This window comes from Cibotium barometz, chromosome 18, assembly GCF_041138505.1.
Source record: "Cibotium barometz isolate CiBa-2024 chromosome 18, ASM4113850v1, whole genome shotgun sequence".
NCBI lineage: Eukaryota > Viridiplantae > Streptophyta > Polypodiopsida > Cyatheales > Cibotiaceae > Cibotium > Cibotium barometz.
The window spans coordinates 17,376,286-17,388,579 of NC_141063.1; the positions used below are offsets into that span (position 1 = coordinate 17,376,286).

General features: G+C 40.6%; 1 protein-coding gene across 6 annotated transcripts; it reads right to left on the reverse strand.

Annotated features, from left to right (window-relative positions):
* Nucleotides 1-1,139: 1,139 nt before the first annotated feature.
* Nucleotides 1,140-6,921, reverse strand: LOC147629008 (uncharacterized). Of its 6 annotated transcripts, XM_086812207.1 has the most exons (11): nt 6,492-6,921; nt 5,718-5,802; nt 5,517-5,629; nt 5,323-5,418; nt 5,031-5,141; nt 3,649-4,923; nt 3,082-3,531; nt 2,881-2,985; nt 2,463-2,762; nt 2,210-2,335; nt 1,140-2,072 (listed from the first exon to the last, which is right to left on the reverse strand). In XM_086812207.1, exons 3-11 carry the CDS (start codon nt 5,517-5,519, stop codon nt 1,923-1,925), a joined length of 2,616 nt encoding a protein of 871 aa, XP_086668333.1. In that variant the 5' UTR covers nt 5,520-5,629; nt 5,718-5,802; nt 6,492-6,921; the 3' UTR covers nt 1,140-1,922. The 6 variants fall into 6 exon arrangements, with proteins under 6 accessions (XP_086668333.1, XP_086668331.1, XP_086668334.1 ...); XM_086812205.1 differs by lacking the exon at nt 5,517-5,629 and having other exon boundaries at nt 5,702-5,802; nt 6,492-6,874; XM_086812208.1 differs by lacking the exon at nt 6,492-6,921 and having other exon boundaries at nt 5,517-5,594; nt 5,702-5,762.
* Between the last annotated feature and the right edge of the window lie 5,373 nt (nt 6,922-12,294).

Sequence of the window (12,294 nt, forward strand, 5' to 3'; positions counted from 1 at the left end):
ATAATGGTCATTGGTAGTGGTCACTTAGAGGTCGAATAGTAAATGTTATATGGCCTCTTGTATTCCACCACCTTTCTATTGGGTTACATGCACTCACTCTACATAAATTTGTTATGTACACTCCCTCTACACGAGGAATTCAAAACTCAATATGATATAATCATATTTGATATTATTCACCATGTCTGCTCCTGACAAGCATCACTTGCTTCTAGGCCTTGCAACAATAACCTAGCACCTAACAATTAGAACACTAGCGGAGAGCCCATGGAGAGTACCTTGTTTACAAGGATGACGCCACTCGACAGCATTTCTCAAGCTTCCCACAAACCCCCACACACACAACATGATGCAAGCAGGTCTCCAGGGATCCACCAACAGATCCGACGTTTACTATGCATGAAAGTACATGCAATGTGCTGCAAGAAAGGCCACTTAGAGAGCCCGTCCTTGGAGGCATGAAGTGTGTCCCCCTTCCAAGCACCAATTCTTCTAAAGGGTCCAGGCATTGAAAATTTACGGTTAGTATTAAGCATCCTGAAAAATAAGACAAGCCAAAGTATCCTGCACTGCCAGGCAGCTCCCAAGATATCCTTCCTAGAAGTTAGGGTATTTTGTTGAGAAGATGGAGAAGGGCGGAAGGCTGTTCCCTACCATATAACAAGAATTAACTCTTTAACATGCTCACCATATGCACCCAGTATGAAAACAATAACTTCGCTAGCAAGGAAATGTTACTCTTACAGATTCATGATTTCATACAAAAAGAACTGCACAGGAGATCATGCACAGTAGATAAGAGAGGACAGGAGAGATGTACCCGCAAATTGATTTATTGATTGCTCACTTATTACATAAGAAGCCCATAGGCTCTCGAAGGATTGCACCTCTTAATTATTATTGGTTGTGATTAGTGTCTAATTTATTACTGTTACAAATAAGGAATGGAAAAAGCATGCACTGGATCTAAATAAACAAAAGCCTCACACTGCCTGTGGGTAGAGTTGCAAGTTTATTTTTGTTAAAGGCAGCACATCTTACCCAGTAACATCAAAAGAAAAAGCTTCATAAGCCTACGTGCAATCAAATTGGGTATTCGAGGACACAGTCTATAACCATTATATTGAAAAACAGAAGTATTTCTCACGGAGCACATGCACCCTAACAAATAGATTTATCTACCGAAACACATTACAAAGTCCTTTCAAAGGAACGGGAACAAATAACAGAGGGTAACAAAGGCACCCTCTAAGCCCAGCGGACCAATCCTAACACATCCCTGTTGCTTAAAAATCTATTTTCATCATCATCCCTTCTGTGACCAAGCCAACTTATGAAGCAAATTTCTGGAGTCCTACCCCTACAAGCATTCTCCCGTAAAAACACATCCACAAGAAACTAATGCCTCGATTGTACCTTTACATACTTCTCTTATTTAGGTAGATATATCACCAGTGCAGCTTCACCCCACCATGTCCCAGCCTACGTTTGTTGCTTTTTGAGATATCTCAAGAGAGCACCATTTAGGTCCACATGACTACTCTTACCAGCTTGCCTGGGTCCAAAACAGGACAAGCAAATAATTTTCATGTCTGTACAGTTCTTTTGAAAAATCAAGGATACACCTGTTTGCTGCTGCTATCTGAAACAGTCCAGCTTAGTAACCTTCCGAAAGCACCACCTACTTTGGGCCCCTCTTCATAGGGGAGAGGACAAGTACAACTATGGCACACTATGTAGAGCTTCTCACTTGTGATTATAATACCCTTTGCTATAAATAATGCAGTAGGCATAGGCAACCTCACGACGTGGAGCCAGAATAGCCCCCAAAGCCTCCAAGGCTTCTTCAGCACTTTGCAGAGGAGCTAAGGTTGTGCATCAAGGTGCAGATTCTTGAAAGAGAACCATAATGGGTTGTATAATTAATAATCATTAGCTTCGACAATCAATCGGCTTAAGTGGTGCAAACGACAAATGGCAGCCAAATCCTGGCAATCCTTGTCATCACACTGAAGCGGTGGGATGAACACTTGACACTCAGTTAACAATTGCATCATCTCCTTGAAAGCAGTCTGCAAAATAAAAACGCATCAAGCAATGAGCACGGAAGACAACTCAGCCAAAAAGTAGGTTCCACTGAGAGCCTAGCCCCTCAGAAGCAAGACACAGTGCACCACCTCATAAAAGGCACAAACCAAAAAGATTATACCTGCACATGTACCATGCCAAATGACCCAGCTCCAATATTTACACCAGGACGCAATGGATCATCAATCCATAATGCAACATGTCTATCATCACGTTTGAAGATACCACCCGGGCTTCCGTTAGTTCCCTTCAAAACAGAGTCATAAAAATAGTGTCAAAGGCATCCAAAGATGGTTATGATTGGCAACTTGGGCATGCAATATGGTTATGATTGCACTCTTTAAAGAAAATTGAGAGAACGAGTATATGTCTACCTTCAAAACAATCTTCTCACGGGATAGATCCAGCTCAAAGCCAAACGTTCGAAGGAAACCAAGAAGTAAAGTTCCCAGGTTTGGTGAACCACCTTGATCCCAATGAGATAATACCCTCTCAATGGCATCTGCTGCTCGTCTCACATAGCGCTCACCCAAGCTGTGATCACTGCCGCTTGAGCTCAATGCATCAGAGTCATCCAAAAACTCTGGTGAGCAAGACAGAGGAGACATAGGAAGTGATATAGGCAAATCACTGGTGCTTCCGTCCATAAACACATCCCTAAAGATTGGGACTCGCTGTCACCAGAAGGAAGTCATTTAGAATGACCTTAATTCGAACAAATGGGCATGGGTTTTAAACCTTTGAAAACTGTTTAAAAGACTGTAGGAAGCGAAAAGAGGACTCGTGGAGTACCTCCAAGTAAAATGCAACTAGTAATGTCAACGAAAAAGAACCCAAACCGCCTGAGTAAACATTACTCAAATCTTTATGAAGCAAAAAAGACTTCAGCAGCAGAACCTAATCACATAACCAGAGTCGGACTTTACTTGGCCAACAAACCAGCAATTGAATCAAAGTTTGCTAGCCAGAAAGTAGCTGTATAAGCTGACTTACCAATGGAGCTAGAGCAGGTAGTTCCCGTATCTTGTGAAGCACATACTCTCGGGCTTCACCACCCGTGTGACGAGGGGTGGACTTACCTGGCCTTGGAACTTGATCTACTGTGTCCATAACTCGCTCAGCTGGGTTCCAACTAAAATAACTATTCCTCATACCTCCAATGGTTATGTCAACTGCAATTGAGGGGGTTGTGATGGGTGCGTTTGCTGATGTACCAAAGGGCCGACAAAGGCATTTAAGGACAGGCATCGATGCAGTGTCAAGAGGGTTGATGCTCTGACACCACTCATACGTTCTTAGCGCTGCAGCAAGCTCGCGTATTAACGAGGCAGATGCTTGTGCAATGGACAAGCTCTCTGAGGAAGGTATTTGAGGAGCGTCAACAACAGCTAGATCGACATCACTGTGTTGTAGACACAAGCCAGTTGCAAAGGAACCAAATACCTGTTCAATCCAACAGTGAAATCATCAAAATACTCAGCTTCTTGCAAAGAATCAGTAGCACTGCTGTCAAAATCTATCCTTTTAGGCCATCAAGAAGCAAAGAGAGTCTGTAAAAACCTCCACATCTGCTTCAGGCCACACTGTTTTGACACCTTTCCTGACGCAATCAATGGCAGCCTCCACGTGAAGCTGAATTTCCAACGAAGGCCTAGTCCATTTTGCAAAGTGCAGAATCTCAAAGTGCAAGGCCTTCACAAAACCAGCTGTTATTAATGGAGGACATGCGGCCAGTCTGGAAGGCACGAGCAGAATGGGGAAGGGGCCCCTCTGCAAAAAATGCTGCAGTCCATCTGGAAGCATTTGAACATCATTTGCCGCTTCACACCCCTGGCCAGATTCTTCCACCCTAGCACCTGTTTGTGGTTGGGAAAAGGTAAGTGCTTCACCATTTGAAGGCATAAAAAGAGGAGACATCACGGTTGCCAAGTGACCCTGGTCCTGCACTTGGCCAGGCCTTTGCGTACAAAAAGGAACCAAAACCTGACTAATTTGGAACGTCTGCGAGTGCATAGACTCAGGTTGCTCGTTATTAGATGGCACAACTTGTTTTTGATACCTGGCATCCTTTGGCCTGCGGATTCTATCCTGACTGAAGCCCTGCTTTCGTGAATTCACAGCCGAACCCCTAGAGGACTTCCTTTGATCACTCCACTTGGACCTCTGAGGTTGCCCAGGAAAAGTTCTGCTCTCCCTCTGCTGACACTGCACTGTTTGCACAGGTATGAAAATCATATTCTCATTACACGTAAAAGGAAAGTGCATTTGAGATGGTATCATAGGCATTGTAACAACATTATCCTGCCTATTTACTGTAAGAGACGGATCCACTCCAGTTTGCATGCAGTTGTTAGAGTTGCTGTTGACAGCAGGATCATTATCGCAAAGCCGCAACAACATTGGATTGTCAATATCTGACCCAGAGCAGTGAGCAGCTTTTCGAGATCCCTTCCATGCCATCTTTTGGCCAGTATAGTAGCACGCACCTAAATGATCTTCAGATGCAGCAGGCATCTCAAAGTGCCCTTTTTCATAAGACTGAGTCTCATCCAAAGAAACGTGACTAAACCTTTCACTTAAAATTCCATCGTCGTCTCCCTGTTGGTAGTGCGCCTTCTCATTTAGAGCTTCATCAGTCCACTCATCTTCACTAGAATTCATACCTCTGCCAGAGTAATCACTGCAACGGTCAGAATCTGACTTATAGGCCGACTGGAGTGACTCTGGATCCCAAAATCCCATAGCAGAGGAATAGTGATTGCCTCTGTTTCTCCCTACGAGAAGCTCTCTTTCCGAATTAAGAGAAGCACCAAATAAATGAAGCAGTTGCTGCACCTGCAAAAGTCACAAACTCTTGTCATTTCACAAACAAAAAAAAAATCATCCGTACTGGGAATTGAAAAACTACACTTTGTGTCATATCACCCAAAAAACAAAAATACCTGTTGTGCACTCAATTCCAATTGGAACTTGTGCCCGTCCATGTAATCTAGAATAGGGCGAAATGTTTCTTCATCAAGAGCTGGTTTCTTGGCTCGAATACGTACCCTCACCTAAGATCCAATATTTAGTACCTTAATGTTAAAAGCATTACACACATCACAAATCACTTTGACATCTGATTCACTCAAAAACTTGGGCATTCACAAAACAAGAAAAGCGTACAATACTGGATCGTTGCACACATGCATGAAACCCTTGAGGGTCCCATCATGTTAGTTCTCTTGGGCTCACCTGCGCGGGGTACTTTGAAACTGGACTTGAATATTTCCCCGACTTAGAGGAGTCCCATGCACAAGGATCGATATTGAATCCACCATCACTTGCAGCCTAATGATAAAACCCCACAAATATAAGACTGACATCAACTCCAATCAGCTGTGAAGTACAGCATTTCACATACGAACAGAAGAAACTTATAAACCAACCATATTCAAGATAAACGAGATCTAAAGGCAGAGCAGTGCAATTGCCAAGCTTGCTGAAGCAATGACAGGCTTGAAACCCTGGGTTAAAAAGGATATCAACCATAACCAGCATGCTGCATAAAATTACAAGAACAATCTTAAAAGCACTGTGGCATCTATCCCAGGGCAGTTTAAAGTGTGCAAACCTCAAAAACACCATACAAGCATCGGTTGGAGTAGTTAAATAGGAATAGTGGCATTCCCCTGCGGATGGCCCGTACCAACTCCTCGTAGTTTGCAGGCAGACCTGCAAAGGGCCAGAACAACAATAATTACACTTACACTAACCCCAAAAATTGGTTGCAAAAGGAGTCAGCTCAATCTTCAGACCCTCATGCATCTGAACTACATAGCACTTCTCAAGTACTGATAAATGATACGTCACTTCTTCATCAAGCCTTGTAACATGCTTGGAAAAACTGAGGCATGGATAGACTAGTAGAATGAAAACAGTCTGATATTTACAAAACCGCATGTGAAGTAGATGTCTGCATGCAACCATATACTTGAGTACAGGTATGTAAGCAGACACCTACGCAATGGGCACTTAAAGTCATCCACGACGCATTATCATGAAAGCATTCAAGCGTGTGTATAGTGTGATGAGATATGTAACTTTGAGGTCAATACACACGCACATGCTTGTCAGCTATGTCTGTGAGATTATACATCATGAGAGAATGTGTGTATTTGAAGTGCCCATAGACATGATGAGGCCAATACAAACGTACATGTATGTCAGCTGTGTGTGTGAGATATTACACGTCATGAGAGAATGTGCGTATTTGAAGCGCCGATAGACACAGATACTACGAGGGGAAATCGGCAACTGAGACATATCAGTGGTACGACCACACAATGGAGGGCAAATAGGGACTGGCAGCATCGTCATAAGCGCAGCAAGAAAACAACACTAGGGAGAGGATACAGACTAACCAAATATCCTGCGCTCCAGATCCGGGATAGTCGAGTTGCTGCAGACGAAGATGAAGCCCGCGAAATTCTTCAGGGCTTTAGCTGCTCGCCAGTCGGAATCGGCACGGCTGAGACCAAGGTGATGCTTCCTCAGAGCCACCATTGCGGGAAAATGTAGCGATGCAAGACTTTCGGGTTAGGATTGACGAGGAATTACAACCGAGCTATATGAATAAAGCAGGCAGAGGCTCAATGCGAATGAACAGGAAGGGGGCTTAAAACCCTAGCACTGTTCTGCAGCAGATATGGCGATCGCGGGCGAGGTAAAAGTGAGCGAAAAAAGCAGGAAAGAGGAGAGCATAATCTAGAGAGAGATGAGGGACATTGGGGACCTTTTCTACCCTCCAAAGAGGTCCCCACACACTCCTCGAGTGTACCCTGCTATTGTTAAGAATCATTCCAAACCCAAGCTGGGGTTCATATGCTAGGGCCTTTATACGCACATGCTCATGGGCGGTACCAAAAACACCACCTTGATCTAGTCGAAAAAATCATTATGTCACTGATGGATTGGGGAACCACCTAGTCCAATTGTTCGACAACATGGGTGTTTACACACTTATATCCACTTATATCGTGAATCCCACACCTCTATAAAAATAGAATGGACCAGGGACACTCACCATCCACAAGCATGGGTAGTCCAATTGTTCGAGAACATGGGTGTTTACACACTTATATCATGAATGCCACACCTCTATAAAAATAGAATGGATGCATGACACTTACCATCCACATGCATGGGTAGGGAAAATCTCCCATATTTGCACATTTTCCCCAAAAAGCCAGTTCCACCCCACAAATGTGTAAAGGCCCTATGTGTAGCGGCCTTGTACAGGTGTTCGTCCCCCTTTTCATAAGGAGTAGGCAGACACACACTATGAATGATAATTAAGGCATGCCCATTCACGAGTTGAGTTCCATCAATGTCCACAAAGTACCTTGTCCCCATCATGCTTCTGTCTTGTCCAAGTTTTTGAGACTTCCAAACAGTGCTTAGGTGGGGATGGTGGGCCTTCACTTCACCCATCCATGAACTATGTAAGAGATGAAAAGAGTTAGTCTACCAATGGGTTTATGACACGAAGGCAAGGGATAGTGTCCAATGGAATACCCCTTATACTACTTCAACTGCCCAAAAGACCTTACCAAAAGAAATAGTCATGAATAAACATGCTACAGCGTTATAATGTTTTTCTTATTGAAGCCATAGATCAAAGCCAAAAGAAATAGCCATGGCTAAATATGCTACAATGTTCAAATATTGTTTCAATTGAAGCCATCAATTTTCTAATCATGGATAGTACTAGCTTGAATGTAAAAGATAGCTTTAAGAGTACAACAAGAATATATTTTTCCAAGTTAAAGTTGAAGAGAGAATTATTCAAACATACTTACAAAAAGTGGTATGTTTTTGAAGTGTTCACATAAATTTTTCCAAGTTAAAGTTGAAGAGAGAGTTATTCAAACATACTTACAAAAAGTGGTATGTTTTTGAAGTGTTCACATAAATTCAAAGTTTAATGTCAAGTGACTAGCAAATTTTGGAAATTGATGTGGAAATATGAAAACAAAAGGTTTTCATGAATTGCAAATCTTAGGGGAATAAAACTGTTTGATCGATAAGAAAAAGAACAAAGCATTATTTAATCTAAAAATTGGAAGGGTGAAAAAGGTTTTTGAAATACATGTATGATATTTGGAATTTTTTAATACTACGATTAAACTCATGTACATGCACATATATAATCTAATACTTAAGTATACCGGGGTTGCAGATCTAGAGTAAGGATGAGAGAGTGCCACTATCACAAGTAAGTTAATAATGGCCACACGACCACATTTAAAAAATTAATGGCTTGGCAATAAGGCAATAGTGGAACACTCATTGAGATGACATTTGGGTGCTCATGCCTTTTATACAACCTTTACCCTGTAAATGTTATGTGTACATATTCTCTTTAATATGTAAATGCTATATACACATGCTCTTTATATATACTTCATTCTATGATGTTTACATATGCTCTTTATATATACTTCATTCTATGATGTTTACATATGCTCTTTATATATACTTCATTCTATGATGTTTGCATTTTTAAATGCCTTGTGAATGTTTAAATTTACAAGAAGGTTTTTGAAGGCATAGTTCTCTCTCTCTCTCTCTCTCTCTCTCTCTCTCTCTCTCTCTCTCTCTCTCTCTCTCTCACACACACACACACACATGCTCTTATGCACAAATACATACATCACAAAACACACTTTTAAGTGTTTTTGGAATTCACAAATTTTTATAAGATCTTTTTACATCCTTTGATTAAACACTGCAAAAAAATCTCATGGAGTAGTCACATTTACATGTGTAACATTCAAGGTGTTCTAATAGTAAGTTTTGATAGTAAGCTTCCATATTTGAATGCGATGAGCACTCAAACTAAAAGCACTTTTCCTAAAAACAGCCCTAATCATCATAATACTCAAATAATCTCCATAAGTGTTGCATCACGAGCAATAAAAGCTAAACATAATTTTTAAACCATGTGATTTCTTATAAGAGGGATCCTTGTACTCATGTTGATACAATCTACAAACTAAATAATATCTTACTATGTTATTACTCCAATGAAGGAGGTTCTACAAAAGTAGTATAGAAGTTGATAACTCTCAACTAGCAACAAAATGTTGTTGATAACTCTCAACTAGCAATAAATGTTGTTAAGACTTATGAAACATCACATAGATAACCATCAATAAATGTTGTTAAGACTTATGAAACATCACATAGATAACCATTTCGATACTCTATTGAAAAATATTTTAAATTACCCAAAACTAACTTAATTTACACTTTGTGGTTTGGATGGATGCACGTGAAAGTATTATGCTTTCAATTCCTCATGCTCTACTTTGTAAGTGCTTCTATCTTTGTAAGTGCTTCTATCATGGCCACATCCAAAATTTCTCATTTGATCAATTGTTGTCAGATGAAATCTCTTAGGGGCAAAAAAATATGGGCACCATACTCAAATGAAGTAGCATTGTACCACCTAGACTTGCTACCATACTCAAATGAACTAGCATTGTTCCACCTAGACTAGCTACCATTCACTATCAACTAGCTCCCATAATGTTCTAAAGTGGCATACATTATCCCCATGAACATGATTCTATTGTATTTACACAGCATGTTAGCCTATGTCACTTGTACTTACACAACATCTTAGCCTATTTCACTTGAACCACACCTTCTATTGTATTTACACAGCATTTTAGCCTATTTCAATTGTACTTACACAACATGTTAGCCTATTTCACTTGAACCAAACCTTCCAAAACTATCGCAAATATCTAGAACATCACGCATCAAGTTTTCAAATGATGATCACTCCTCAAACTTAGCTTCTCCTCAATGACATAGAAAAGGGCTCCAGCTCGATCCCAAGAAAAGACATTATAGGGTAATTCATTCATTTAACACCCCACCCCCGAACCCTCAAAACATGTCCACCTAGCCTATGTGATATGGGTCTAAAGTAGAGAGTGGAGCATTGAAGAAAAGATACTATAGGGTAATTCATTCATTTAACACCCCACCCCCGAACCCCCAAAACATGTCCACCTAGCCTATGTAATATGGGTCTAAAGTAGAGAGTGGAGCATTTAAGCATTGACTTCCGATACTCCCACCTAAATTTCCATGTGAAGGTGAGAAGTACCCATGTGGTTGGATGCCAAGCTATCAACGTGTCCATTTGTTAATTGATTCTTGGAAGAGGAAGAACCTAACAATATGTTGGTGCCATGCTCTGATGACTTGTTTTATCTCAAAGAGCAGTACCCATGTGGCTGGATGCTATGCTATTAACATGTCCATTTGTTGAGTGATGCTTGGAAGAGGAAGAACCTAACAATATGGTGGTCCCATGCTTGGAAGAGGAAGAACCTAACAATATGGTGGTCCCATGCTCTGATGATTTGTTTTATCTCAAAGATTGCATTCTATAATTTTCACTCTAAAAATGTGATTATGAACCTAAGAAGTGGAGTTTCTTTTTTTTATTCCAGTCTCCATTCATAACATTAGTAAGTCATCTTTGTGTTGATCAAGTCATGATGCAATCCTCCTACCTTTTGGACTCCAAACTTTCTTGATCCTCTCATGCACTCGTGTTTGTTTTGCCTTGAAAATATGCAATTTATAAGCTTCTAAAGTGATTTTCGCAAGTCTCCAATCCAATGCCAAACCATGAAAAACATAATAAAAAAGAAAATCCTAGACCAACTCCAAACCATGAATAACATAATAAAAAAGGAAAACCTAGACTAATGGAGATGGGAAGTGATGGTGGTGATGCTTGTATATGCTTGTACAAGTCTACACTAGCCCAATACTCTCTCCAACCCTCTTTTTACTCACATTTCCATAAATATTAGCCCTTGTACTCTTGCAAGACTCTTGCAACTCCATTTTTCAAACACTTAAGTGCAAGTAGTTTGACCTTCTCTTTATTTCACCTCTAGGCCTCTTACTAAGAAAGTCTCACTTCCCTCTTCTACCTAGTTTTGCTTTGTTTTCTTCACCCATAGACATTAGGCCACCCCAATGTCTTCAACATTTTCAAGCATTGCCTATAAGTATGGCCTCCCATCCCATCAAAGGTTTCACCCTTACTGTAAGAACCAATACCTCCCCCACACTCTTACTAACCCCTAACTTTACCCTAGCCTATGATAGGGCAAAATCCCATTTAATTAAGACTAGGAGGCTTCACCCTCAATGTAAGAACCAATACCATCCTTAGACTCTTCCCAAAATGCTATCTCAACCCTAGCATAAAACCCATTATGGAATGTAAAAGCCAAAACAAATTGTCCAATTAAGTTCAAGGAGCCAAATTGTCAAATTGAGTTCAAGGAGCTAAAACGTGGCCCTTCATTCCCTCATCCCAACCCCTCCTCTTCCAAATCTCCTAGATCTCTCCAAGAACAAACATGAGAAGATAAGAACCAAAACAAGTAAGGGCATTCCTCATCAATCCTTCTTGGTGAGAAAGCCTTGGAGATTTTTTTACTTCCTCTTAGAAGAGGTACACGTGAGAGAAAGAGTTCATGAGAGCAACCTCAACATTAAGGTGAAATCTTGAGTTCATCTCCCTCTTTAAAGAGGTACATGTGGGAGAAAGAGTTCATGAGAGCAACCTCAACATTAAAAGGTGAAAGAGTTCAACTCCAAGGAGATATTATAACTCCATCCTTCATAAATAAATCAATTGAAAATGATACAAGAATATTGTTACATGCATTTTTTTTCATGGGCCAAGGCCACTTGCAAATGCATTTGAAGTTGAACTAGCAAGGATTGGATAGTCTCAATAAGTCTACCTCCCTAATGGCTATATCTCCTTCAAGTTTTATCAACCATCTAGGGCTAGAGAGGTCATTATTGTAGGCCCATGGCTATATCTCTTTCAAGTTTTATCAACCATCTAGGGCTAGAGAGGCCATTATTGTAGGACCATGGACCATAATTTTTTTTCTCTCTAGAACTCCCAACTCTCAATTATTAAGTCCTTATCTATTATTTCTTATAAACCAATCCTTACAGGACATTGCAACCACTCCTAACAATATGTATGCATCATTTTCTCATGCTTACCTCAAACTAATCTCTCCTTAGATTTAGAAATTATCATTAATCACTTATAGTTTGTAGCAAGTTTATCCTTGCACTTGGCTAATGTATTATCCAAAGCTAAGAGGA